Source organism: Drosophila yakuba, chromosome 3L (genome assembly GCF_016746365.2).
Source record: "Drosophila yakuba strain Tai18E2 chromosome 3L, Prin_Dyak_Tai18E2_2.1, whole genome shotgun sequence".
NCBI classification, from domain to species: Eukaryota; Metazoa; Arthropoda; class Insecta; order Diptera; family Drosophilidae; genus Drosophila; species Drosophila yakuba.
The window spans coordinates 21,680,513-21,707,587 of NC_052529.2; the positions used below are offsets into that span (position 1 = coordinate 21,680,513).

The following is a 27,075-nucleotide window of genomic DNA, read 5'->3' on the forward strand; positions in this document are numbered from 1 at the left end:
GTTCCCGATCCCTACCCCCTTTGCATATTTTCCGTTCGTTTTGCCTACTTTTCTGCATATTTAATGCGCAATTAAGCAGTTTGACTAGCAGCTAACACGGAAAATGCATTTTCCGGCTTTTCATTTGATCGCTGGCAGTGGCGAGAGCAAGGAAGAGTCGTGGAAACGTGGGGACAGCACTTCGTGTCAAGAGTTCAGGTGTACGCACGTGTATTAAGTTCAGGCTTTGGCTGCTAATTGCCGGAAAGTGTCGTAAAATATTTCCCCCATTTATAGATTGATACAATGTCAGAGGAATAGTCCAAATCAGCGGGGAATCGATTTAATGTGTGCATTATTTAAAGAGTTCGGAACAAGTTTTGTGTAAAAAGTTATTTCAGGCCATGTCACATGGCAATCTATTTTAAGCTTGTTTGCACATTTTTTTTCGAAAAGTTTGTAACGCAATATGAGAGAAAATTCTATAAATGTTATGTTTCATTTTAGTTCAGCAAATCCTAATTTTTGAGCCTGCTGTTATCAATTGTGAATCCATCTTATTTTGAATTTTGTCATTTATCTAATAAGTAGAAAAGCAAAGTGGGTAAAGTTTTAGGTTGCTTATCTAAATCCAAATCAAAAATGCGATCGGGTAGATAATAGTGTCATTAGAAGGCTTAACCTACGTTAAGTTTTGCAACTTTGATCTTTAAGAAATGTTGAGAAAAATCAAAAAATAATTTGGGCTTAAAAGGGATAGGCAGGTTTTTTAATACGCTTACTCTAACTTTTGGCCAAGTATTTTCATAGGGTAATACGGGTTTTGGATACCAGTCAATAGTTTCTAAATTATAAACATGTTTTTTTCATACGCTTTCAGGTGGTATATTAATTTCATTGAGAACAGAGCAACGCAGTAAGTACCCTATAGAATATATATATTCCTGATCAGTATCAACAGCCGACCCGATATAGCCATGCTTGATTGGATCGGACCACTATATTATGTAGGAATAATCAGAAAAAAAATACCTTCGTTGTTTTTGATCACCGAATGTTTTAATTCGGTATACACCTGTTTTTGGACAATATGAAATTTTGATTTTAATTTTTTCAGGCAACTGATACAGCTGCCTTAGAAAAGGTTGGGAAAATACTATCTAATTAATTGAAAAGAAATCATTGGTTTGTTGTTTTTTCCATTCCGTTCTAGTTCGGTATACATCAGGTTTTCAACTGTACATATATCATTTCGATTTTTTTTGATCAAATTCGGGTGACAATATCACATATTATTAGGGAGTATATTCACAGAAGGATCAGTACGATTTAATAAATATAAATGAAATGCGAGCGTTGCTGATTCTGGATCATAAAGCGTTATAATTTAGTATACATAAATTTACATATGTAAAATATAATTTCGGCATACATTTGATTAAAATCGGATGACTGTATCATACAACTGCCGTAGAAATTGCTTGAAAATTATTAAGTTATTAAAAGAGAAATCAAGTGTTGTTTTTTTATTCGGTATGCAAATGTTTTCTTTTGTGTAACATTACTGCAAGGGTATATAAGCTTCGGCATGCCAAGTCTGGCTTCTTTCCTTTTTTTTTTAAATTTGTTATGTAATTATCACATGACTTCCCTTAAATATGTATCTTTTCTATAGATTTGACCAGTGGGTTTTTATTATTTTCAGCTTTTGGTATAACGTTCTGTTCTTTTAATCATTGTTCAATATCAGATTTATAATATTATGTTATATATTTGATAGAATTTCTATCTTTTCGAAAATATTCATATTTTTGATGTCTCAATTTATTTTAAATGGATTATCTAAATAATTAAATGTATTGTTCCTAAATGTAAATGTTCCTAACTCAAACGTTTTTAAAGTATATTTTATTTTACTTGAGAACTATTTTAAATTTAATTTTTCAGGGTGTCTCTCCTTTTTCTTTTTGTTTTGTTAAAATTTTTAAGAAAACGATTTAATGACTAATTTTTATAGGAACTTGCTTCATTTTTTGTTCGAGTCATGACACAACACAGTCAAAGCTGCTGATTTAGTGTACAAAAAATTAAAATGAGTCACATATTTTTAAGAAATGTATTATTTAGCTGTCCTTTATTTATTTGTAATTAATTTTGCTTGTAAGCAAGTGTTCTTTTGATTGAGTTGTAATGCCAATGGTAATCCTGATCATACTCAGCTATTTTTAAAAATTCTTGTAAATGGAGTATGACCCTTTGCTTTTTATTGTGTACAAAACCTCTTGATGAATTTTTTTCGCAAAAGTTATGTTTTTCTATTCTATTTTCTATTAAAATCCAAAAAAAAAAAATTCTTGCGTTCTTTTACGTGGAAGTTTATTATTGCATTTTGATTTGTTTAAGAAATTTGTGTAGGGGCTCGAAGTCTTTATTTCTGATGAATTTACATAGTTAAATAGTTTTCCAAGCATTGTTTTGCGCTTAGAGCTCGGGTTCTACGAGTGACGTTTTCCTTCAACTTTGCCATTTTGTTCCCAAACCCATACCCACTGGCCAGTGGCCATTGGCCGGTTTTTCAGCCTTTACTGACCAGCACAAGGTCTTTCCAAATGCACTCACACATGAGGATGGAATAATCACCATCCCCGCCTACCACTATATTGTTATTGTTTCTTTTTGTTTAGCCATACCATTCCATGCCGCTTGACCATTCCACAAGAGCTGGGTTTCGGTGGTGGTGATGGTGTTGGTGGTGGTGGTGGTGACTGTCACTTCTAGGGGTTGATAGCGTTATAGAGAGAATTCTGTTCTGTGGCTTAGCATGGTCAGTCTGTGAGTCAGCCGGGCTGTCCGGCCCAAAATGATCTACTTGCCAGAGCGAGGGGTGGTTCTAGTTTTATTGGGCTCTGTATTGTTATATGTGATTGCAAAAATGGCGTCTGCAAAACTGGAAATATGTCGAAAACTTTTTGTCCGGTAATTTAATTAGATTGTGGCAATTGAGTCAAATTTGGAATAGGTACACGCATTATATACTTTAAATTTAACATTATTTTGATCGTTGTCTCAGTTATGAAAATGTTGTGAATATTGGAATTATTAAATTGTGGTTTTATAAACAAGCTATTGCATAAATTTAAATACATTTATAGATCGATCGTAAAGTCAATAAAATAAAGATTAATTTTTTTTTTGCAAGTTTTACAGATGCCAAGATTTACCATTGATGAGCACGCGGATATGTTAAATTTTCATTAGGTATATGATTTTGATGGCATTACTTTTTGATAGTTGATGTATGGAATTTAATAATACAAATTTGTATTTATAAGCAATGCATTTTCTCTGTTAGGGAATTCATTTTAAAATGATACCCCTTTTGGATTTTTTATTGATGTTTTAACCTTAGACTTGTCAGAAATCAGTGAAAATGTACTCCGATTCAGTTTAAACTTATTTATAAAAATATGCGTATTTTAATAATGAATCTTTTGATTAAATCTTAAGTTTTTTAATTATTTTTTTGTTTTGTGTTATTTTATTGTATTTTTTATTCCTGAGCTCTCCGAATGTTGCCTACTTTTGAGACATCATTTTCAATAGTGGAAGTAATGAAGCTTTTGATTCAGATTGTGTACCCTAATTTCCATTGTCATAAACCAAGAAACTAATATTGATGATAGAGGGGAATATTACAGAAAGTCATTCCTCTTTACATTGTTTATAAAAGAGCAACAGCCGCCTCCCTCACCCCCTTCACACTCCAGCCCAACGCAGACACCCCCGCCTGGTGTACTCACTCCCGGCGGCCATTTTTGAAAAAGTGTCTACTGTCTCTATACGCACGTATAGTAAAATGCACATGGTAAAAATGCCTCAAACTAAAGTAGTGTGGAAATTTTGAATACCATGCATTGGTTTTTCCGAGCCGTTTCACAAAGTTCACAAAGTTTTTTAGTCCAAATGGTTTGGGTTTGCCGAATTTGTGTGTGTCCAGAAAAGCTTACCAAAAATATTCACCAATATTGTATAGCATGAATTTATCTTTTTATCTTTTCTTTTTATCTTTCTATTCTTATCTTTTTATTCTTGGTAAACCTTTATCTTTTTCGTTTTGATTAGTTTTAAAATTTTGTGGTTGGTTTTTTGTAACTTTTGAACGTTTGTTTTAAACAAATGATATGGGACCAGAATGTGCTGCGAGTTCGGTTTCATAAGTTTTCTTTTGCTATTATTTTGTCGGCGTTTTTCACTTTTTGCTCTCCACGCGGCGTCTGCTTTGGTTTTTGATTCGTTTTCGCTCTCTCTTTTTACACTTTAAAGTTTCAAATGCGCAAAATCCAAAAAATATTCCGCCAGGACCACGTGCTTTTTATAAATTTTATATGTACATATGTACGTACGTTGTCCTTAATTTTTGCGCGCACTTTTCAAATTTTTGTTGTATTGCATACTTTATGCCAGGTTCTAAGAAACTTACAGAGTTTGTTTTTATAGATCAATGTATTTAAAGAAATTCGAACTGTCATTCCGATAAAATAAATGAGCTTTATGGAATTTAAAAAAGTTATTTCTTTAAAATAAACTATTAAATTGAATATATTGGGTTTAAGTAAAAAGCATGTTTTAAAAAATGTTTTCGAATAAATTTAAGATTTTGTGATGGTTGTACTTCCCGGTAAAATGCTTCTTTATTTGAATACAACGTCGTTGCGGAGTTTAAAGAGATATATACAATTAAAGCCATGTTTAATTTAAGTCAAGACAAACAAATTATAAGAAATTTAAAGAATTTGAAATAAGATTTCGGAGCTATGCTGCTCATCCGGCCACGCACTTTTCACGACTAATTCCCCGTTCGAATGCGTCGACAAGAATTTTTTAAAGTATCCGCAGCGGCTGCTGCAAAAAAGTTTGAAACGATCGCTCTCGCCTCTTTTTTTAGAGTTTTACAAAGGGGTGAAACGTAATTTGGAAGGACAAGGGGAGGGGGGAGGAGGCTGGAGGATGATGTTCATCCCCTTGGCAGGCTGAATGGGAAACCCTTAAAAAACGGGTTGCCTTTGGCTCTCCCTATTGTTTGATTGCGATTGCGATTGTGTGCCGCTGTGTGTGAGCCTGCAAATTGTGCAAACAGAGTCTCGTATCATCATTATCCCGAGCGTCATGATCTGCGTTTCCATCATCATGAGGTTGTCCTTGCCCAATAATCCCAGACGGCAACGGCAACAGCAAACTGCGAATTTCGATCCTCTCTTTGTTTCGGCCGTTTTTTACAAATTCCTCGTTTGGCGCGCTTTTTTATATCCTTGATTTCTGGCAGTTCGCTTGTTCTTCCCGCTTCGTTTTCAAAGGACCTTTGGTCTTCTCTTTCTGTTTAGTCCCCTGCTTGTCTGTCAAATTAAATTCGTTTTTTTTTAATTCTTGGTTCATTTGCATTTTGTTATTTAAAAAGCGTGAATGAAATTGTTTGGCAGCTCACGGGAGAGCCACTTGGAATAAATTTAAATTAATTCCACGATGAAAGATACGAAACAAAGGCAGCAGCGATCAGTTTTTAAATGGCATATATTAACGCCGATTTAATTGCTTACGAGAGATAAGTATTTAATACATCATTAATGCTACTTTAATTGCTTACGACGAACAAATCATTTTAAATGAAAGTATCTATAAAATGTAATAATTTTTTAACAGAAAAAAATTATTTCAAAACAAGAGAGAACGCTATAGTCGAGTTCCCCGACTATCTGATACCCGTTACTCAGCTATTGGAAGTGCGAAGGAGAGTCTTCAACACTGACAGTTTTTGGCGGTTTGTGGGCGTTGAGTGGGCGTGGCCAAAAGTTTTTTGGCAAATAGATAGAAATTTACAAGACTAATACAAAAATGAAAAAATATCAAAACATTTTTAAAAGTGTGGGCGTGGCAGCTTTAGGCGGTTTGTGGGCGTTAGAGTGGGCGTGGCCAAAAGTTTTTTGGCAAATAGAAATTTACAAGACGAATAATAAACTCACCTTAAACTCACCTAATACCTATTTAAACCAGTTTTTCACAATATTGTTAAATAACATTCTTACATCTAGCATCTGAGCGATTTTGTTTTTTTACTTATTTATTTATGTGTCTATAATGCAAAATGAGTCGGGTTTGTTTTAGATTTTACAGAACTAAAAAAATATACAAATAAGTTAATTTACAAGTATAAAGATAAATTATTAAAATAATCACGTTAATGCATTTACAACAAAAATTAAAGGTAACGTCACGTTGCTTGGGCTTTGAAATATAGATTAATTAGATGTCTTGCTAGGAAAATGATTACAATGAGGATAAAGGATTCTTCATTTGACTCGCAGATGACTATAAATACACTCATTATGCCAAAACGAATTAATGCAGTCTGTGCTGCATTTTAGCAGCTTAGGAACAAACCCTTTTAATAATTTGAACCACTTCTTTGGTGATCCGGCAGACGGAACATAATCTTGGATGTTGATGCTGCAACCGATGCACATCCCAGTGATCCCTGCCCTAAAAGGTGAATGAACTGTAGGGAATGTGGGAAAATGTCAGGGTCTAGGTAAGAAACAGATCTTCCTCCCCTCGAAGGGGCGCCTTGCTAAAAGGAAAAAACGTAGATTTTTTACAGGATTTGGTCCCTTCTTTTGTCAATCTTAAAAAAGGTAAAAAGATGCCAAGCGACCCAGACAAATGTGATCGCAAGATGCGCAACTAATTTGAGACTCCGAAGGAGGGACAAATGAATTGGGAGCAGAGCAACCCCTAATTTGCATGGAATCCTCAAGATCCCAGGAAAACCCATGTATCATCTGCTCCACATAGACTGTCACTCAATCAAGCAATTTTTCCATTTCTCCGGACAGAGTGCATTAAGTTCAGATTTCGTTTTCCCGATCATTGCACAATCACGCTCCTCATCTAGCCTTTTTGCACAGTGAACCCGAGTCCAAATAGGTCTCGGTTTTCTATGGATTTTTTGCTTTTTTAATTGCAAACGAGGGGAGGGTTAGCGAAAACTGTAAAAAATGGTTAGGGTTTTTTGGGCAAAAATAGAAAATATTTGCACGCATATCCCGGCAATTACTTACGGTTTTTTGAACACTTCCCTTGCTTTTTGTTTTCTTTTCCCCTAAAAAAGAGGATGAGTAGGGAAATCCGGCAAGGAACTTAAGTGACCTTTTGGTACCACATTTTCTTGATCATTTCGTAAGCAAGATAGCTAATTTCTTCTGGAGCTCGGCTACCCGCAGTAAAGTTTTCCCTTTAGTGATCTCTAACACCTACACTCTGATCGAAGTCGAAACTCGAGTGTTTTCCCATCAAGTGGCGATCAACAAACAGCGCTTCGCAAAACCATACAACCCAGAGCAGCTGCGCAAAAAATCATTCAACCCGCTGCTAAAAAAAATCTCGCGGAGGACAAAACAAAAACAAATGCGAGACGGCCTAAAAAACGAAAGGGGGAAATTCAATGCCGTGAAAAGGGTAGACGGGAGAGGGTTTCCGATCCGGAGTCCTCTGGAGTTCGTTATCCTGGTCCGAAATCGTCGACGGGGGCACAAAAAACACGCTCGCACAAAGCGGCATCGTCGCAATCAACGTCTGACAGCTCGGCGCGCAACTGCAGCGTCAGTTTGGTATAGTATGGAATAGTATGGAATGGAGGATAGTTTATATTATAGGGTTGCGATTTGGGGTTTACGGGAAGTTTCCTCTAACAACTCTGAAAACTGCAATGGGTGTTAACGGTCGCTGCGGCTGCGCTGATCCGATGCCAGCTTGCTCATCATGATCAGCGTCATAATGACGACGATGACGCGGCAGAAGATTGATCTCGTTGAAATCAAAATAATGAAATTTACGTCCGCTTTGTTCTTCCTCCCTTCAATGAAATTTAATACGGCCTGTTAATAATATTCTCTCAATTTGTATTCCCGCTTCTGATGGTAATTGTTGGCGGGGGAGTTGCCGTTGATTACCCATTCAAGGATGTTGTTCCTTTAGTCAAATACTTTTGGGATCCCAAGTGGCATCTTGCCAGCTAATTACAAGTTAAAGTTACTCCGTATCGGTAATTAACATGATTCGTAGTTTATAGGTTTACCTTACCTTGGATAAGGTATCGATAATTCAATATAGATAAAATTAGGACATGATGATGATGGTGGCATGCTAGATTTAAAAACACAAAAAGGAGAAAAGCCCCTTAACGTTTTACTTCATACATAACGACATCATAACGACACAAAATGATATACTTTTATATTATTTTGTATTATAATATAAAACAAGAAATGCAAGCTGACTGCATTTTAGGGATATCATACGACTACACTATATCCGACTTAAGAATGCCAATATCCGTTTCATGTAAAGTAAAAGGGTATACTAAATTCTTTAAAAAGTATTGAAGAGGTAGAAGAATGCGTTACGGACCCTACAAACTATATATATACATATATATATACATATATATATATATATATATATATATATATATACATGTTTTAAAAATTCAGCAATCTAGGATATTTTTAGGCTAGAAGGTTGAGACGAAGAATGCAGATTCTCATAACTACAAGCCGCCCGCCCACATCTGCAATTATTTTTTGTCTTTTTTTGTTTAATTAGTTTTGTAAATTAATTATAAGTTATATTTCTTAATTTCTATCGACATTCTAAAACAATTTATAATCGGACTCCCACTAGCTGAGCCGTGAAACTCAGCAGTAGCGTTTCTTTTGTTTTATTTAATTTATATGAGCATCAACATTTTATCGGCAAGCGGAAAAACGTAAGCATTTCGCTCAAGTTCTTAACCCAAGATTCGAACCTCGGGCTCATTTCAAATTACACGTAGTAAAATGTACAGGCGAATTTCACAGTCCAAGATATTTCGGATTCATGTCAAATTACACGTATGTAAAATATACAGGCGAATATAAACGAGGCGAATAGATAGGGAGCGAATTCGGTGCCAAATAATGAAACAATTGCTCGCTTTCATTATGCCCTTACTGTTACTCGTAGTGTAACAGGTTATACTAGAATTGCTGTAGAGTTTGTACCAGATAGTCGAAACCGTTTCGGATCATGAGACGATCCGGCCATGTCCGTCTGTCTGTCCGTTCGTATGAACTTTGAGATTCGAGGAACTATAAAAGCTAGAAAGTTAAAATTGAGCATGCAGATTCCGCATTCTGTCTTCTTTATTCAATTGAGTATTTAAAATAAATATTTTATATTCTACTAGTCAAAAATTATGGCTATAAAATATAAAAAACACACAAAATTAAAAAAAAACTAGGGACTTTTAATGCAATTAAAGGTGGCGCCGCACTATGAACGCCGGAACATGGTCCCGATGTCGGTGCCGCAGTGACGTCCCGCTGCACAGTGGCGCCTTAGGTACTTTAGGGTTACAAAAATTATTATAATATATAATATAATATAATAAGTGGCCATGCTATAAATAAATGGGCATGCTGATAAATAGTAGAATTTATACTCAAAACTTAATGTTTTTAAGGCAGTTTTCTCAATTTTTATGTTTTTTTTTTATTTTATCAATTTTTCTTCTATTTTTACCTTTTTTTTTTTTTACAAATAATTCATCTTATTCTACAATATTTAATAAAACAATCTGGACCATAACTATAACTTACATACATATGTATTTAGTTTTATATCAAGTGCTTCTTAACGAAGCCAGAAAATGATCAGAAGATGCCGCCAACATACCAAATAGATCCGCATTTTGTTTCGTCCTTGACATTTTCATGTGCTTGGAGCATTTTGTGAATCGTTTGCGTCATCTTCTTATCAGGATAGGTAGAAGGTGTGATGTCTCCGCAGCATATTTTCCGAATTTTTCAGCATTCACGCTTTCTCTGCAATTTACTGCGTTCAAGATCACACCCAATCTTTCTATTATGGGTTGGCTTACTCCAGTAATTTTAGCAGCTTCCTTGTGATTGTGAAAATATGCTCTGGAGGTATTCCCATAGTTGGTATTCCCGTAAACTGGTTTTGGGGAGTCTACCTTTAGTCCTAGCTTCTCTTTAAATTCGTCCTGTATCATTTTCTTCCTGATCGCTTCTTTTTCCTTTTGCCCTCATCAAAATGTTCATTGGTTCTTGGAAGTTGGTACGCCAGTTTGAAAATGAACTCCAAAGTCCTTAACCTGTAATCCTTGTTCGAGTCGTCCACGCTTTTGAAATCCTTTTTGTTTTTATGGCAGATGGCACACTTCCATGTTGACTTAGTGTCCGTCAGTACATTGAGATCTTTTCCATCAACCATTGTAAGGACAAATTCATATTGTACCTTGATGCTCCTTCCTTTCCTAGTCCTATAATCCGTGGGTTTTATTTCAGAAATTTGGCCCTCGATGTCAGTCAATGTTCGGGTTTCTTTTGCATACTTGGGGCGACAGTAATGCACCGAAGAAGGCCGAGGATTTTTCCAGCAGTCAGAACCGTCACTTCTGAGTCGAAGGGGGACAACGGAAGCCATGAACATATTTCCCTCCGAAATAGTTTTGTCGTCCAGATGGATCCTTGTACTGGTAGAAAATAGCTTCGCAGGTCCAGAAATGTTTTCTTTAGTCCTCTGCAGTTCCTCCGGACTTGCAGTCTCTACTCTTCTTAGTTGAGCCCTTGTTTTGTCCTGATCCTTTTCATACTTCGTTGACAGCGCCTGGGACATGTAGCGCGTGTGGATATGTTGCGTGGTCTCTTGCAATTTTCTCCTCCTCGCCAATTCGCAAGATTCCTCTAATGATTTCGTTGGGCGTCCTCTTTTTAGTCCTTGGGATGTGCTGGGCTCGGGTTCCAAATTTGTCTTCTCTGCAAACGTTCTTATACCACTTAGCCATATAGAATTCCTCTTTGCAAATCGATTATTTGTATATGATGCCTCATTTCTGTTAAGGAAATAAAATAATCTTTGAATTTTCTTGGGGTCTTCAGGTGAGATTGGTACAGCCAAATCCTTTTGGATCGCTAACTCAAATTCACTGGTAGTAAACGAGCTGATCCATAATTCGAATACCTTCAAATTATTTAGTTCCATTTTTGTTCTCGTTTTAAAAGTACAATTAAGACTGAACTCCCCAAAAAATGCAGGTATTTATATTTACAACAGTCTGAACTCCTCAAAGAAATGCAGGTCTTTATATTTTCAATTTCATATTTATTACCTGTAGTAATAATAATATGAGACAACCCCTTTTTATCCTTTATTACCTGCACCGATAAATCTCGAAAACAATATTTCATACCACATATTACATTAAAAAGGGGGAAGGTAGCTAAAATGTATCCACTTTTTGTTCAAAATAATCATTCAATTTTACTTTATTTAATAATTTTGAAGAATAGTTAATCATTATACATTCATTTAAAATCATTTAAAGCCGCCATACTGGAAAAAATGTATGCCCGCCATACAATTTCATACTGCGAAGCGACTGCGCTTGTAAATGAATTTGCACTAAGGCGCTCGTTTTTTACGCTGAGCTGAAAGTATCTTTTGCCTGGGAAATTCGGGGTGGGACGTGGGGGGATCCGATCTCTTTTGAATATGATAAAGAATATGTTCAGGAACAACACCTCACACTCCAAACCCAGGGGTCGAGGGGGGTTCGCTTTCTTTTTTCCTTCAAAGTTCAAAAATATGTGAAAATTAGTACTTCGGTTAAACAGGTATGCCTGCACGTGCAAGTAATATTATACATTTATTCTACCTTGGTTTTACCGAGATTTGATGACCCTTTCAATAGAGACCATAACCAAGCCGGTCGGTTCCATAATTCACCTAAAAATCGACCAGACAGAAGCAGGTTGGTCACCGTGTTTGCCGCACTGCTGCTCCCGCTGCACAAGACTCGGCAGCGTCCCGCTTTTTAGGGCCATCTTAATGGTCTTCCAAAAAGAATTTGTTGATAGTCTGAAATGGATTACATCGATATTAGCCTCGAAATCGTGATTCTTCGAAACTATTTTATTTGTGAGTTGCCGCGAAATTCATGGTTGCCACTTGGTAAAAAAGCTTTGTAGAAATATCGATTTAGTGGTAGCTTTAGCTTTTTCTCCTCGAATACTGTGGAATTTTGGTGAAACCTTTTGCACAAATAGTTAATAAAACTGCAAAATTTTTGACATACCGTGCACTTCGAACACGCTCTGTGAGCAGAGTGGTACAAATTCGAAGCTACCGCTTTTTGTGGTACCAGTACTAAAGACTGCTGCATTTTTATATCTATTTAACCCCTTTACAACCGGTTTTTCAATTCTATATTTATTACAAATATTGGAGAACAGTTATAGCTTCTTTTTAGCTTTGCAGTATTTTTACTTTGCACTTACACCTCTGCTAGGTAATGCTGTTAGGACTGCTCTGTTGGTACCAGCTGTAGAAACAGCTGATCACCACGCATGCAGTTGCTCTCTTCCTCTTTCACTTTTTGTGATTTCGCAGCGCACGCGAAAATCTTATAAATTGCTTTAAAATGGTCGGAATAACGCCCGTTGAGAAGAAAGCGCTGATAACGCGCAATCTGCAGGAGACGCTCGGCGACGACAAGCTGACCAAGATCCTGGCGGAGCGAGACCTGAAGATCTACTGGGGAACAGCGACAACGGGCAAGCCACATGTCGCCTATTTCGTGCCCATGTCGAAGATTGCCGATTTCCTGAAGGCAGGATGCGAGGTGACCATCCTGTTCGCCGATCTCCACGCCTATCTGGACAACATGAAGGCACCCTGGTCTCTGCTTGAGCTGCGCACCCAGTACTACGAGCAAGTCATCAAGGCCATGTTGAGCTCAATCGGAGTTCCTCTGGAGAAACTGAAGTTCGTCAAGGGCAGCGACTATCAGCTGTCCAAGGAGTACACCCTGGATGTATACAAGCTCAGCTCCGTGGTCACGCAACACGATGCAAAGAAGGCGGGCGCGGAGGTTGTCAAACAAGTGGAGTACCCTCTGCTGTCCGGTTTGCTCTATCCCGGTCTGCAGGCTCTGGACGAGGAGTACCTCAAGGTGGACGCCCAGTTCGGTGGCGTGGACCAGCGCAAGATCTTTACCTTCTCGGAGAAGTACTTGCCACAGTTGGGCTACGAAAAGCGTATCCACTTCATGAATCCCATGGGTGAGTCATCCCGTGGATTTCACAATAAACCTTCCTTCAAACCTTATATATCTACATTTTTAGTTCCCGGCTTGGCTGGTGGCAAGATGTCATCTTCCGAGGAAGACTCCAAGATCGACCTCTTAGACTCTCCGGCCAACGTGAAGAAGAAGCTGAAGAAGGCTTTCTGTGAGCCAGGAAACATTGCCGACAACGGCCTGCTTTCCTTCGTGAAGCACGTACTGTTCTCGCTGTTCAAGGAGGGCGAAGGCTTCGAGGTTAACCGGGAGGCGGAGCACGGCGGCGATGTTACCTTCCTGAAGTACGAGGAGCTGGAGAAGTACTACGCGGAGGACAAACTGCATCCGGGTGACCTTAAGGCTACCGTGGAAAAGTACATAAACCGACTGCTGGATCCTATTCGAAAGGCCTTTGAAAAGCCAGAACTGCAGTAGGTTATCTATACAGGATTGATGTTCCAAGCAATAGTTTTATTTATTTTATATTTTAGAAAACTAAGTGCTGCTGCTTATCCGCCACCTGCCAAGGTGAAAGCTGGAGCTGCTCCCGCTGCTGGAGCTGACGAAGATGCACCTCATCGCCTGGATATCCGAGTGGGCAAGGTTGTGGAGGTGACGCGTCATCCAGATGCCGATACTCTGTATGTGCTGAAGATAGACTTGGCTGAGGCGCAACCCAGAACGATTATTAGTGGCCTGGTGAAGTTTGTCACCCAGGAGGAGCTGGACCAGCGATTGGTGGCGGTTCTGTGCAACCTGAAGCCCTCTAAGATGCGCGGCATCTTATCCGAGGGCATGGTTCTGTGCACCTCCAAGTGAGTTTGTATGAAAAACTTTCTGCAATCATTTAATTCATTTCATCGATTTCCTCCAGCGCTGACCATACGACGGTGGAGCCCATTGTGCTGCCAGCAAGTGCTACTCCTGGCAGTCGCCTCGCCTTCGAGGGATTCAGTGGCACGCCCGATGAGCAACTTAACCCCAAGAAGAAGGTGTGGGAGAAACTCTCCGCCGACTTCAAGACGAACAGCGATGGTCTGGCCGTGTGGAAGGACAACTTCCTGCTGACACCCGAGGGCGAAAAGCTGTCCAGCAAGCTGGCCAACTGCTCCATTAAATAGAACTTTCAATCCCTCCTACCTGAGCCGTGTAATACTTGCAACTAAGCCGAATGTTCACAAACAAGAAATTGCTGCTAATTTATTGATTCCTCTTTGTAAAGAAAATGCATTTTTTAAATAAAGCGCTGAAGAATATGTATTCAGGATTTACTGCCATTTTGAATTATGTTAATCACAGAGAAAACTAAAGATTTAAATAACTTTCCAAAAAAACGAACTTTACATTCAAATTCAAATAAGACGCGTTGCTGTTATGCCACTGTTAAACTTCACACGACTTAACAGCTCTGGTCTCGATCAGCTGTTTGAAGTAAACAAAAAACCGGCAAAGGAATTTATTTGTAGAAAAATATGTTGAAGATAAGTCGGCGGCTCCTCATCCAGCAGTGCTTGCGCCACGCCCACACCCAGGTGCGCGTCCGCTTCGCCCCAAGTCCCACGGGTCACCTGCATCTGGGCGGGCTGCGCACAGCCCTCTACAACTTCCTGTACGCCAGACACTTGGGCGGGAAATTCCTGCTGCGGATCGAGGACACGGATCAAGCACGACTAGTTCCGGGTGCCAGTGAACGGCTGGTGGAGGATCTGCTCTGGGCGGGCATAGAAATAGACGAGGGACCCGGGTTTGGAGGTCAACTGGGACCCTATGTGCAAAGTCAGCGAACGGAAACCTACAGGTAATTAGTGGATACATCCTGCTTCAAGACTCGATTACACAGACGCCCTCCCATTCTCAGCAAGGCTATTGAGGAACTGCTCCGTAACGGCACCGCCTACAGGTGTTTCTGCACCGAACGCCGTCTTGATCTGTTGCGTAAGGAGGCGCTGAGAACCCGGCAAGTTCCACGATACGATAACAAGTGCCGGCATCTGACGCCGGCGGAAGTCGATTCGCTGCTGGCCAAGGAAACGCCCCACTGCATTCGCTTCAAGCTGACGGATCACGAGGAACCACTGGAGGATCTAATTTACGGCCAGGTGCACCACAACGTCAGCGACACCGAAGGCGATCCGGTGGTCATGAAGAGCGACCAGTTCCCCACCTATCACTTCGCCAACGTGGTGGACGACCACTTGATGGGCATTACCCACGTCTTGAGGGGCGTGGAGTGGCAGATATCCACCACCAAGCATTTGCTGCTCTACAAGTTCGTTTTTATACTGCTCTCCTTAATAAATTGTACTTAGAGATATGTCTTCCCTCAGAGCGTTTGGCTGGCAGCCACCGAAGTTCGGCCACCTGCCGCTTCTGGTGAATGCGGATGGCACCAAGCTAAGCAAACGACAAGGAGACATCGGCATCCAGCACTTCCGGGAGCGCGGCTACTTTCCGCAGGCCTTGGTAAACTATGTGGTCTCTGCAGGCGGAGGGTTCGAGCATCGAGCCAATGCCAAGCAGCAGCTGCTCAGCATGCGGGAACTTTATGAGCAGTTTCACATAGAGCGGGTCAACTCCCATCCGAGTCGCCTTAATCCCGAACTGCTCGATGATCTCAATCGCCTGGAGATTGTGCAACGTTTGTCCGGCAACGAAAGTCAAACGAAGTTGGTCAAATTAGTCCAGCAGCTGGTGAAACAGGCCTATCCGCAGCAGTAAGCCCTAACATTGAATCGTGAATAACTGTAGCATAACTTACTAATCTTGTGCTACTTTAGGCCCAACTTAGATCTAGCCGAGGACCACATACTGGATGTGCTGCATTGGTCATCAAAGCGCCTAGTACTGCTGCAGGATTTGCGCAGCAGCAAACTGAGTTTCCTGTGGGTGAAGCCATCCGATTACCAAATCAAGGACCTGACCGCAGGGCAACTAGCTCACCTACTGCAACTAATCAACGCAATCCAGAACTTCCACAAAGATGAACTCAACGTTAAGCTAAAGTCCTTTGCTCAAAAGGAAAACATCAAGTTCCCACAAATGATGAAGACACTAAGGGCAGCTCTAAGTGGCTTAAAGGAAGGTCCCGGCGTAGCGGAAATGATGGAGATCCTGGGCAAAGCTGTCACTCTCGAACGGCTCAAAGAAGCTCTGCCCAAGGAAAGTGTCCATTTAGAGCAACATCAGTGATTTGGTTAAGTTTGGTTGTATTTGTATGTATATATAGAGTAATTTTTATATTTATAACTCTTGCAATTTGAGAATAAGATCAATGAGTAGACACCACATCTAGAGTCAAAATTGTGTATGGTTAATCTGCATCTGTTTCGGAAACTAGTTCCTCTTCGTTCCGTTTTGGCATTCTCGTTTCGCTCGGTTAAGCACCATTCCTAGACGTTAGTATGCTTAAATCGCTTAGCTAAAGTCGCGATTGGTAAGAACAATGGGAGCTGCAAGGCTCCAGCCATAGATGAAGACACCCAGCCAGCTGGAGACGATCTTAACCCACATGGAAGCCTCGTTGCCGTTGAACAGCTCGATTTCCGAGTGAGGTCTGAGGGAAAATAACATAGGAGTTGGATTTCATTTTGCTGGCACGATTAGGTCCGCTTCTACTCACTTGTACCAGTTGGTCAGGGTCATCATGACGTAGAGCGAAGCGCAGACGAAGACCAAATGGAACATGGACCAGGAATAGGTAACGCCTTCGGTCTCGGTGTCGGTGCTCGGCTGTCCCTTGGCATCCGTGCCCGCCTCTGTGTCTGATAGAGCTTCTGTTAAAACTACATTAATCAGAGTGCAAAGAGGGATGCCAGTTGGCCATGTTTTTCACACAGTTTCAAGTACCAAGTAACCAAGTGGATTAGTTGGGTTAGTCGGCAAAAAATAAAGAAAAAACAAAGCGGCAATAGGAAACGAATGTTAATAACCAGTATTAGCGTGGGTTTTCTGTACAGCGAGGAAAATGATAAGTGAGGGCGATCAAATGCGTGATGGAAACTGTGGAAGTGTGGTAATGGCTGGGAATGCGGACGGAGCACGGGGAATGGCCACAGAACACCTACCACGCTTCTCGCTGCTATCGTGCGAGATCTTAGAAACCTCCACCGCCGAGCTGATGCAGTTGTACAGGATGCACAGCAGCCAGACGACCAGTCCGATGATGTTGGTCGTGTCGAAAGTGACCCTGGTGGTGTGGGTGGGTGGTGCTGCCGTGGTTGTCGCATTGCCGAATCCCTCCATCATACCGAACATACCAGGATTGCATTCTTTTTCTATGGGTTAAAAACAGTAAAAACCAAGTGAGCAATTCATACAGACTCTGGCGCTATTTTCCTACCAGGGTTGTTGGCCACTGCGGACCAGGTCAAATACACAGTGTATAAGGTAACCAAGGAGCTCTGCAATAGACCGGAATGGGGCAAGCGTTCCTGCACGGCTGGCAAAATCGAAATAACGCTGATCGCTAGACAGAATATGAGATTGATGGAGATGAAGAACTTGTTGATGCCGCAGCCAGTACTCTAAAAGTATGCAAATAGTGCTAGTTACAAGCAATCAAGCAGAAGAAACGAAACTCACGGTGGTGAAGTAGATATAAAGCAAGGTAATCCCAGTCAGCGATAAGATATAGCCCACGAGAGTGACTCCAGCGAGAGCATAGTAATATCCACGGCTGTTTTCTGCGCTTTCTGTGTGAAGAAGGCAATAATTAATAATTAGCGAGATGAATCATTTGGAAGATGCGCAACCAGATGACTCACCTATCCAGTTTTCAGCCAGCGAGTGAGCGAAATCCACAATAATGACCAGCTGGACGAGTATGAAGGCCAGGCCACCTATTAGACCTACCCACATCATGGCCGGACCAAAGGATCCATCCGGGATGAAGATAGCTCCCATCGCAGCGCCAAAGCAGATCAGGAATTTAAGGGGCCAAAAGTTGTTTTGGATGTGCGAACGCGGATCCCTGGAGCTTTTCACACCCAGCATAATCAGCGACATCAGTGCGAAGAAGCAGGCCATTCCAAAGCAAATTCTGTAGACGGCCATGTAACCCAGAGCGTACTCGCAGTCCACTTGCAGAGATCCTCCCGAGACAGCGCTGAGTGCCCCGGAGCTATACGACGAGGTGGAGTTGATGCAGAAGGGCATCTTCTTCAAGGTGTCCTGCAGTCCCGGAGACAGCGCAATCGCCCCCAGCACGGTGCCCACCAGCAGGATGAAGGCGTACATGAAGCGCGACGAGGAGGCATTGGTGCAGCTGGGGCAGGCGGAGCAGCACATGCTGGCTGCAGTGCCTCCGCAGCACATGGCGCACTGCAAGTGCAAAGGAGTATGAAATTTATACATATACATTATTTCAGCTTGCTAATAAGTTCTACTGCATTAGTTCTCCGGACTGTTTAGTCGGATGATTCTCAAGAAGGGTTGGTAAAATATTTCTTAAATACATAATTGTTAAGATGCTCAGAAGAATCACTGTTTTTGAAGTTTCTTACAAATTAAATAACTATGTGAGGTACATTTTTTACTTGTATATGATATAAATTACAAATTATTTATTTTTAAACATTAACTAGCGGAAAAGTTAGAAATTAGTCAGTAGGACTCAAATTGCTCTAATTGAAACCTGTATATTTATTTTGCAGTTTATTCAGTTAACAATGCCTAAGACTTTTAAATGAATATAACCGATTAACTGATTATTATTGTCAAATTATTAAAATGCTACATTTCTCCGCATTTAAAAAAACATATGTCTGCTTTTATTGATTTGTAGCCAATGTTCAGAACTTCCTGTGGATTTTACCTGCCTAATTAGCTCATAACTTTCTCACCTGAGCGGCCGAACAGAGGCCCAAAACAGCTCCCATTGTCGCAGCGATAAACTTTTATTTTTACTTCACTCAAACTGCGTTTTTAATAATTTAAACAAATCTTTGTTTGTGAAAATGATAGAGGTGAGCTAGCCACTCTCGATAGTATCAGATATGTGCGGAGTAACGAATATAGCTACTACCGATATGTCGCAATCGATAGATCCATAGTTGCCTTGTCGATTTCCTCAAATGTCGGGAGCTGCCATCCGTTCCCAATTTAATTTTCGTAACTTCTGCCACTTCCTCGCAGGTGGCGCTTTAATACACGAAGCAAAACAGTTAGTCTTTTATAATTAACCCACAGCAGGCAAGCTAGTCTTAAGACTTTAGTGTAGCTATTAAAATCTGAAAAAAGAGAAACCTGCGATTAAAAGAACCGTTTGTTTTCGTTCATAAATTATCAAGCATATTATTCTACCATATTTTACAAAACGAGTTTAACATAAATTGGTAGAGTCACGCAAGCTAATGCAAAAATAAGTATTTAATGATAGTTTTGCAATGATTTAAGTTCATTCAACCCGCAGATATAATACATATATATATAGGAAGTGTACATATATTTTAGAGATTAGATCCTACCAATAAATAAAGAAATTTCATAAGTATATTAAACCCAGTCTCTAAACCCTAAACTTAACTTTATAAACCAAGAGAAAAATCGTTGGTATTAATCCAAAGCATGGAGGTGTCAGTTATATTTTCCTTAATAATTACTTGTTTATACTTTAGTTTTACATTACTATTTATTGTATTTATACTTTTCTTTATATTTAAATTTTCCTGCTTTCTTCTAAACATTTTCCAATCGCGCTGGATGAGTGCTATTTTTAGGTAATTTGCCATTGGTCGAGCGGATTCGGGCAAAAGTTCGCTAAGGCATCTGGTCACACTGCCAGCAACGCCAGCTCGCCTCCGCAACGCGATTCCGCTCATTTCAAATTTTCAAACTCCCGAGAGCGGTTGCGGCGGTGTCGATACAGCGGCTCCTGAATCCATCCGAATCCGAAAGCGAATCGCATCCAGCCAAGATATCCTATCGTGCAACTGAAACCCGAATCCGAGTTCGAAACGAATCGCAGTGGTGGTTCCTCTCTCGCTCTCTAGTTCTCCCTCTCTCTCGCGTGTGTGAGTGTGTGCGAGTGGCAGGAAAAGTGCGAAGCCGAAATCTTTTCAGCTGAAAGAAAGCGCAACATCAAGTAGCGAAAGAAAAGCGGATCGAAAAGAAAAAACCAAAAAAAACCAAAAGCAACAAATCGAAATGGCAAGCGAAGTGGCCCAAATACCCGCCGAGGAAACGCCCGCAGTGGCGTCGGCGGAAAAGTCAGAGGAGCCGGAAAAGTCTGCGGCTCCGCCAGCGGACTCCTCGGCCGCTCCAGCTGCCGCCCCTGCAGTGGAAAAGGCAGAGGATGCCGACGGTGAAAAGAAGGACGGCGAGGCCGGAAAGCAGGATAAGCAGCAGGATGGAGAGGAGCCCAAAAAGGACGAGGCGGTAGCAGCCCCAGTCGCGGCCAAATCGGAAGCCCCGCCCGCCCAGAAATTCAATGTGCACAAGACCAACTTCGAGAAGGACATCATCTATCTGTACCAGTTCTCGCGCACCCCGCTGCTGCCCTCCCTGTCGCCCTACTGCCTGAAGGTGGAGACCTGGCTGCGTCTTGTGGGCCTGAAATACGAGGTGAGTGTAAATCGAAAGGTCTGGGGAAAAACCATCAAAAATTTATGAAAATCCCATTAAGACCCGAGGATATATTAGGAATCCTTCTAAGTAGCCGGGATAATCAGGAAAAACATAAAAATGGACTAGGTAGAATCCCAGGAAGAACCGAAAACTCTCAGATATTCCAGAAATCCCAGATTTTCAAGGCATTTTTGCGGTACAGATTTTTTCCCAGTTCCTGCGGGATAGGGAGAGCTAGAGAGAGCGCAAGGGAGAGAGCCAGCGCCGCCATCATGGTGTGCTGCTAAGCCTGCCCGTGTGCATGTGTATGCCTGGTTGTGATAGTGTATGTGTGTGTGTGTGTGTGACCTGCCCTGCCCCGTAACTGAAAAAGGGATACATTTGTGCCTGCCCTCTCTTTCTCCCGCCCATGTGTGTGTGAACCTGTAGCCTGGTCCTGTGCGCGTGTGTGTGTGCACAGCGTATACATAAAATTTGTGTGTGCGCCGACGCCGACGCTGCGTCGCTGCTTTATGCTCCACTCTGCCACTGGCCTCTCCCCCTCCCCTCTCTCTTTGTGTTCCCCTTTGCAAAAGTCGTGCTTCAAATTTTGCACTTGCCGACTCTCTCCTTTTGTCTCGCTCCCTCTCGCCGTCTGCTCTTTGTCTTTTGTTGCTGCACTGTTTTTTATTTCACTTTTCATTCGACTTCTTTTTGCACTGAGCGAAAAGTTAATGATGCACTTTTATCTCTATTCGGTGCATGCGCCTTTTGTTTGCATCTTTAAAATCCATGCGACTATGCTCACTCAATCCACCCAACAGCAAATTTTCTCTTTGTGTATGGCAGCAGCAGCAGCTTGTAATTGCTTTTAATAAAAATTGATGCAGTTTAAGATGGACTCAGAAATAGCTGTCTCCCTCTTCTCCTTCCATTTACCCCGACGCTCCTTCCCCTTCCCCGTCTCCTTTTCCCTTTCTTTTCTTATCCGTTAAGTAGCTGTAATAGTGTGTGGGCGGGGTGGGGGGAGGGGACAGGCAGACAAACAACTGTCAACGACTTCCAATGGTGCCTTCCATTTTGGCTTGTTTTTTTCCATTATTTTTTCTTCACTTTTTAAAGCGCGCGATGCGGTTTGCATATTTTTCATATTTTTTCTGTACGAGAGGAAAAACTTGTATGTGGCCGGGGGAGAAATGGGTGCGGTCACCCGCACAAAAACTGGCGACGCAATTGCTATTTAATCTTATTAATTACATTGGTTAATGAAAAACGAGCCCCTTGCGCGGAATGTTAATTGAAGCCGTCGCCTTCCAGATGCCGATAAGCAATCGCCCCCATATGTTGCATTCCATGAACGTAAGGAGAAGAGGCAATTATGATTGACAGTCCGTCAGTGGCCGCTTTCGGCCCGCAGCTGGAAATTACTTTCCATTTTCATTTTTCATGATTATTCCCATTTCCACTGATAAGAGCAGGCTGCCCAAAACGGCGGCATACGAAAATAAGGAAGAAAAAAAAGAGTTCAACAAACTGGAGACCTTTGACATTTCTGGCATGGTTTGTTGTTGCTGCAGCGCGCATTAATCATGAAAAAGGGAGGGTGACTGTAAATGCAACTGACTAAGCCAGTTTTCTCCCCTGCTGCTTGCGCTTTACTGCATTTCTTTCCTGCTCTCCTCCTTTGTATACACACATTCATCAGTGTAAACAAGCGCAGAAGTTGTTTCTTTATTGATGATAAACCAAATGCATATTTTTTTCACACCACATTCATGGCGGCGCCCATTAATAAACACAGCAGCAACAACAAAGGCATAAGTCTCGCTTTGAGGCGGTGGCCCGCATTGCTAGCATTCCTGAGTGTCGCGTTAGTAGATTGTGCAATTAATTTACATTTTCTCTGCCATATGCATTGCGAGCACAGAGCGATTAAAATTCAAATGGAAATGCTGGCGCGCCATTTCATTTGTGCAATATTGCCAGGCTGCAGTTTCAAGGTATTCTGGCAACGCTGCTGCCTCTCCTGCTGCAACTGTACATGTGCGAATGTGTGCGTTCCGAAAATGTGTGTCTGTTGTATTGGGAGGAAATTGAGTTTTTTTGCTTTTCGTTTTTTTGTTTTTTTTTTTAAGTATTGTAGTTGCCTTTGTTTTAATTAATAAACCGCATATTTGCATTTAAACAACGCACAGTGGACGGCCTTTGTTGTTGCTCACGCGCTCCAGTGCAATTCTCCCGTTCCGGCTCCCCTCTTGCTCTCTCTGGAACTGCTCTGCAAGGGTGTGGATACACTCACACTCGCGCACTCAGGCTGCATAATTGCATTGCTGTTGCTTCTTCTTCTGCCGACTTTTTTACACTGCAAAAAAAAAATGAAAGAACGAAGACTGAGGAGACGAGCGGTTGCCTTAATTGGCATAACGATTTAATAAAACATAAGTATTTGCATTGTGCGTGGGCACAAGAAGAAGATGGAGCCGGAGAAGAGGAAGCAGGCAGACAGGCTGCCTTTTTTGTGGATCATTGGAATTGAAAAATGGACTCCACCCTTTTTGCAGAGCGTTGCGTTGCGATGCTGGAAGGCGAAAATCTCAATCTCTCTCCAACTATAACAACAGTGCTCTCTCTCTTTCCTTTCGCTCTCTCGCCGATTTGCTCTCCGGCGGCCAACCACACCCTGCCCCTCCCTTTTTTGGCAGAGGGCGCGAAAGCATAAAATATGCCAACGGTTGGCTCTTTGTTATGGCCCTCATACATATTTCTAATTAGAAATTATTATGTAGATTTGTGCAGCCAAGCTGAAAACGAAAAGGTTCAGACCGGACACCCGTCGCCTATAACTGTCACATTGCTAACGGTAACGCTTCGTGCGGACGTGTGTACACACTGGAAGGCATTGGAATATGTCAAAATGTTCGAATAGCGGGCAATTGGAACGACGTTTTCCCTCCCGCTGTGTGACGTGTGTGTGAGTGTGCGTTGTATAGGGGTGTTGGTTTTTGGGTGGGTTTTTCGGCTTTCGAGTCCGGGTTTTGGGTATTTGGGTTCCCGGGAGGTACAGCTAGCTTCTCGTGTAGTGGTGGGTTCATCAGCATCTGCTTGGCATACATAGGAAATGCCCAAATACACATGCAAACAAACGATTGCCGGCTAGATGTATGTCATGAGCGCCATCTAGCGTCCGGAATCCTTGCGGGGGAGTAAACTATATTTTGCATTAGTCATAGGCGTATAAATACAAAAAAATATTCTTGGTTCCATGTGGACATTCAAAGTTTTTGAGTATCCTTCGAATCTGATTCAAACGGAAAAATTAAAATATCTTTAATAGAAAATATTGTCTTAGAATCCCTTAATGCCCATGAAATAGTCTACTAGAGATTAAAATTAGGGGAATAATAATAAAACCGTAAAAGTTATTAACATTAATTTGTATTAAAATTGATATAAATATAAAATAATAATATGATCAGGGAGAAACTAAATCATTCACAGTTTTAAATAACCATCCCCATATTGATTATACTTGTGTGAATCCCAAATTGATGGCCGTGCCTCAAAAATAAATTCTTGTGAAATGCGATTTCCAATTTAATGACCAACTAAGGCAATATTTGTTCTTACTGCATGAGTGGCATGCTGGCCGCAGATAAAGGGCGGGGTAAACCATCACCCACTCCCCCACATTCCTCGCACAATTACTCATCCCACGCAACGAAAAGTAAATTGTACACGTATTCGCTTTCTTCCCTTTGCAGAATGTTGATCACAAGATGCGCTTCCGCTCCAAGAAGGGTCAGCTGCCGTTCATTGAGCTGAATGGAGAGGAAATCGCCGATTCGGCCATTATCATCAAGGAACTGTCGTCCAAATACGAAAAGAACCTGGACTCGGGACTCACCGCCGAGCAGAGGAATGTCTCGTACGCCACAATTGCCATGCTGGAGAACCATCTCATCTGGATCATCTTCTACTGGCGCGCCAAGTATCCGGACAATGTACTCAAGGGCTACAAGGTCAACTTGCAGCACGCCCTCGGCCTGCGGCTGCCCAACTCGATTCTGAACTTCTTCTTTAAGATCACCTTTGGTCGCAAGGTAACTGGATAGTTTGTGAAATTAGAGGTCATGATCATGGTCCACGATTTTCACTTTCCCAAAATTTGTATGGTTTTGATTAGAATTTTCATTGAACATAGCATACTTTTGGTCATTATCGTAATTGGTTCTACAGAAATTGTTTACTATCATTTATACCTAATATTTCCTAGTTATATACACTATTTGACACATACTTCTAGCTGTAAATCTAATTTATAGGGTTTTATTGTTGTTTAAAGTAATAATACGTAAAAAGTAACTTACATTTTGGTACATCTTTTTATTTGTGCATTTCACGAATGCATCGTAATCTATTAACATGAACTGAAAATCATTAATATTTTGTTGGAAGAGACTGTACTCTTCTTGAACTAAAAGAAATCTGTTGAACTCCTGTGTTAATCGAAATCAGACGAAATAAGTGAAAGTGGAAACAGGAAGGTGCCTGCTAGTCAAGTAGAGAAAAGTTTTTAGTGTAGCTGATTCTGACGTCTCAGAAACTCATCGCCAGCAGCTGAGCCTCCAGTAGTTCCCAAAACCGGAGATATCCGCACTTTGTTTAGATTGAAATCGTAATCCAAAGCCGGGAAGGTTCGCCAGTTGGCTGGCGTTGTGGATTAGGCGGGGATTGATGGGTAGTGTAAATAAACAATACTTGAAAATTAAAACTAAGCAAGCGGTGGCGTATTATATTGCACCTAGCTGTACATAAAAAGAAACTCCAAACACCACCAACATCTCCACACATAGTTTATTCCGAAAACCCCGATGGCATAAACAATAAATCCGTGGCGGGACGCATTTGTTTATATCTCGATCGGTTCTCACATAACCAACCCAACCAAAATCAAAACCCAAACGGGAAATTGAAAGGAAAACAATCGTTATTTTACGACTAACTCTTGCATGGTTTTTCTCTTTTTTCTTTTTCGTTCTTTTTTGCATACTACTTTGGTTTTGAACATCTAACTGGGTAATGCGTAATGCCCCCGATCCCCAAATCTTAAAACTCACATCACCTCCAACACCCCGATTCCGTAACGTATGCTTGTGCATCCCCCGTAACCCCCATCCGTAACTGCTGTACGGCAAAACAACTATTCAACACATCAAGTGGTTCCAGGGCACAAAGAAGCTGAAGGCGCACGGTATCGGTGTCCACAGCGCCGAGGAAATCGAGGAGTTCGGCAAGAACGACTTGAAGGTTCTTAGCGAGATGCTCGACTGTAAGCCGTTCTTCTTCGGCGACGAGCCCACCACCCTGGATGTGGTGGCCTTCGCGGTCCTGTCGCAGCTTCACTATCTGTCCAAGGACATTGCGTATCCGCTGCGTGACTATATGACCGAGAAGTGCCCCAACTTGATTGGCCACGTTTCTCGCATGAAGGACAAGTGCTTCCCCGACTGGGACGAGATCTGCACGAAGCTGGACCTCAATGCGCACATTCCCAAGCCAGAGTAAGTATTCTTGGCCTAAAACTTTCCAATGGATCTGAATACTAATTCTTTCTTCCACTTTTCTAACAGGCCCGAGACCAAGGAGGGCAAGGAGGGTGGCGAGCAGGAGAAATCAAACGAACAGGAGGGCACTGAAGGCGACAAGATCGAGAAGGAGTTGGAGAAGGACAAGGTTAGCCTCAAGTCCTGTAAACCAGATGTTCTATGCTTTGGTTGGAGTTGTAACTTGTTATTAAATTGCACTCGCCAAGGACAAGAAAAGACCCTCTAGTCATTAATTGAACTTTCATTTTTCCACATACTAAGTAATGTCCCTTTTAACTTGCAGTCAAACGAGAAGGAGTCGACCGAGGAGAACAAAGAAAAGGAGGAAACAAAGTAAATTCGCCGTTAGTTATATGCGTACATATATCTAGTATATGTGTATGATCGAAGGAAACAAAAACACCCACATACACACACATTATATATATATACATATGTAGTACGATACTATATAGTAAGGCCCTATATAGCTAGGCGCTACGCTCTCATATATAAGCATTCAGACATCAGAAAACCACTCGAAAAACAAAAAAATACATCAAGTACACCCATTTACAAACCTAGGACAACTGTAAAGCAAAAGCAGGCAAAACCATCAGCAAGAGAACGATCCACTAAGTAATGAAAAAAACAAAAAGCATATACAATAACGTAACGTAAAACTTTGGACATCTTTTTTTATATATTTACATGACGACGTTTGTATTACAAGAACAAGAAACAAAAAGCAAAAAATGAAGAAAACGTAAAAAAAAACCGTAAAAGCCATTTAGT

General features: G+C 41.2%; 5 protein-coding genes across 11 annotated transcripts; 3 read left to right on the forward strand and 2 right to left on the reverse strand.

Moving 5' to 3' along the window:
* Positions 1-9,703: 9,703 nt before the first annotated feature.
* Positions 9,704-12,310, reverse strand: LOC26535939. Of its 4 annotated transcripts, none has more exons than XM_039374593.1 (3): positions 12,170-12,310; positions 11,750-12,105; positions 9,704-11,662 (listed from the first exon to the last, which is right to left on the reverse strand). In XM_039374593.1, the coding sequence occupies exon 3, from the start codon at positions 11,074-11,076 to the stop codon at positions 10,081-10,083; it is 996 nt and encodes a 331-aa protein (XP_039230527.1). In that variant the 5' UTR covers positions 11,077-11,662; positions 11,750-12,105; positions 12,170-12,310; the 3' UTR covers positions 9,704-10,080. The 4 variants fall into 4 exon arrangements, with proteins under 4 accessions (XP_039230527.1, XP_039230529.1, XP_039230528.1 ...); XM_039374595.1 differs by having other exon boundaries at positions 11,750-11,952; positions 12,170-12,301; XM_039374594.1 differs by having other exon boundaries at positions 11,750-12,054; positions 12,170-12,296.
* A 103-nt stretch (positions 12,311-12,413) lies between these two features.
* On the forward strand, positions 12,414-14,420 carry LOC6535035 (tyrosine--tRNA ligase, cytoplasmic). Its single transcript, XM_002095664.3, has 4 exons — positions 12,414-13,154; positions 13,218-13,584; positions 13,645-13,968; positions 14,028-14,420. Exons 1-4 carry the CDS (start codon positions 12,515-12,517, stop codon positions 14,272-14,274), a joined length of 1,578 nt encoding a protein of 525 aa, XP_002095700.2. The 5' UTR covers positions 12,414-12,514; the 3' UTR covers positions 14,275-14,420.
* A 145-nt stretch (positions 14,421-14,565) lies between these two features.
* LOC6539324 (probable glutamate--tRNA ligase, mitochondrial) lies at positions 14,566-16,438 on the forward strand. Its single transcript, XM_002086180.3, has 4 exons — positions 14,566-14,951; positions 15,012-15,422; positions 15,481-15,867; positions 15,931-16,438. The coding sequence occupies exons 1-4, from the start codon at positions 14,626-14,628 to the stop codon at positions 16,340-16,342; spliced, it is 1,536 nt and encodes a 511-aa protein (XP_002086216.1). The 5' UTR covers positions 14,566-14,625; the 3' UTR covers positions 16,343-16,438.
* LOC6535037 (serine incorporator 1) lies at positions 16,340-19,152 on the reverse strand. Of its 3 annotated transcripts, none has more exons than XM_039374592.2 (7): positions 18,994-19,152; positions 17,917-18,472; positions 17,735-17,844; positions 17,493-17,676; positions 17,218-17,427; positions 16,773-16,914; positions 16,340-16,706 (listed from the first exon to the last, which is right to left on the reverse strand). In XM_039374592.2, exons 1-7 carry the CDS (start codon positions 19,027-19,029, stop codon positions 16,568-16,570), a joined length of 1,377 nt encoding a protein of 458 aa, XP_039230526.1. In that variant the 5' UTR covers positions 19,030-19,152; the 3' UTR covers positions 16,340-16,567. The 3 variants fall into 3 exon arrangements, with proteins under 3 accessions (XP_039230526.1, XP_039230525.1, XP_039230524.1); XM_039374591.2 differs by having other exon boundaries at positions 16,773-16,926; XM_039374590.2 differs by having other exon boundaries at positions 16,773-16,935.
* Positions 19,153-19,950: 798 nt separating this feature from the next.
* LOC6535038 (failed axon connections) lies at positions 19,951-26,827 on the forward strand. Of its 2 annotated transcripts, none has more exons than XM_002095667.4 (5): positions 19,951-20,713; positions 24,457-24,795; positions 25,913-26,256; positions 26,326-26,428; positions 26,585-26,827. In XM_002095667.4, the coding sequence occupies exons 1-5, from the start codon at positions 20,297-20,299 to the stop codon at positions 26,636-26,638; spliced, it is 1,257 nt and encodes a 418-aa protein (XP_002095703.1). In that variant the 5' UTR covers positions 19,951-20,296; the 3' UTR covers positions 26,639-26,827. The 2 variants fall into 2 exon arrangements, with proteins under 2 accessions (XP_002095703.1, XP_015050985.1); XM_015195499.3 differs by having other exon boundaries at positions 19,952-20,713; positions 25,922-26,256.
* Positions 26,828-27,075: the final 248 nt, after the last annotated feature.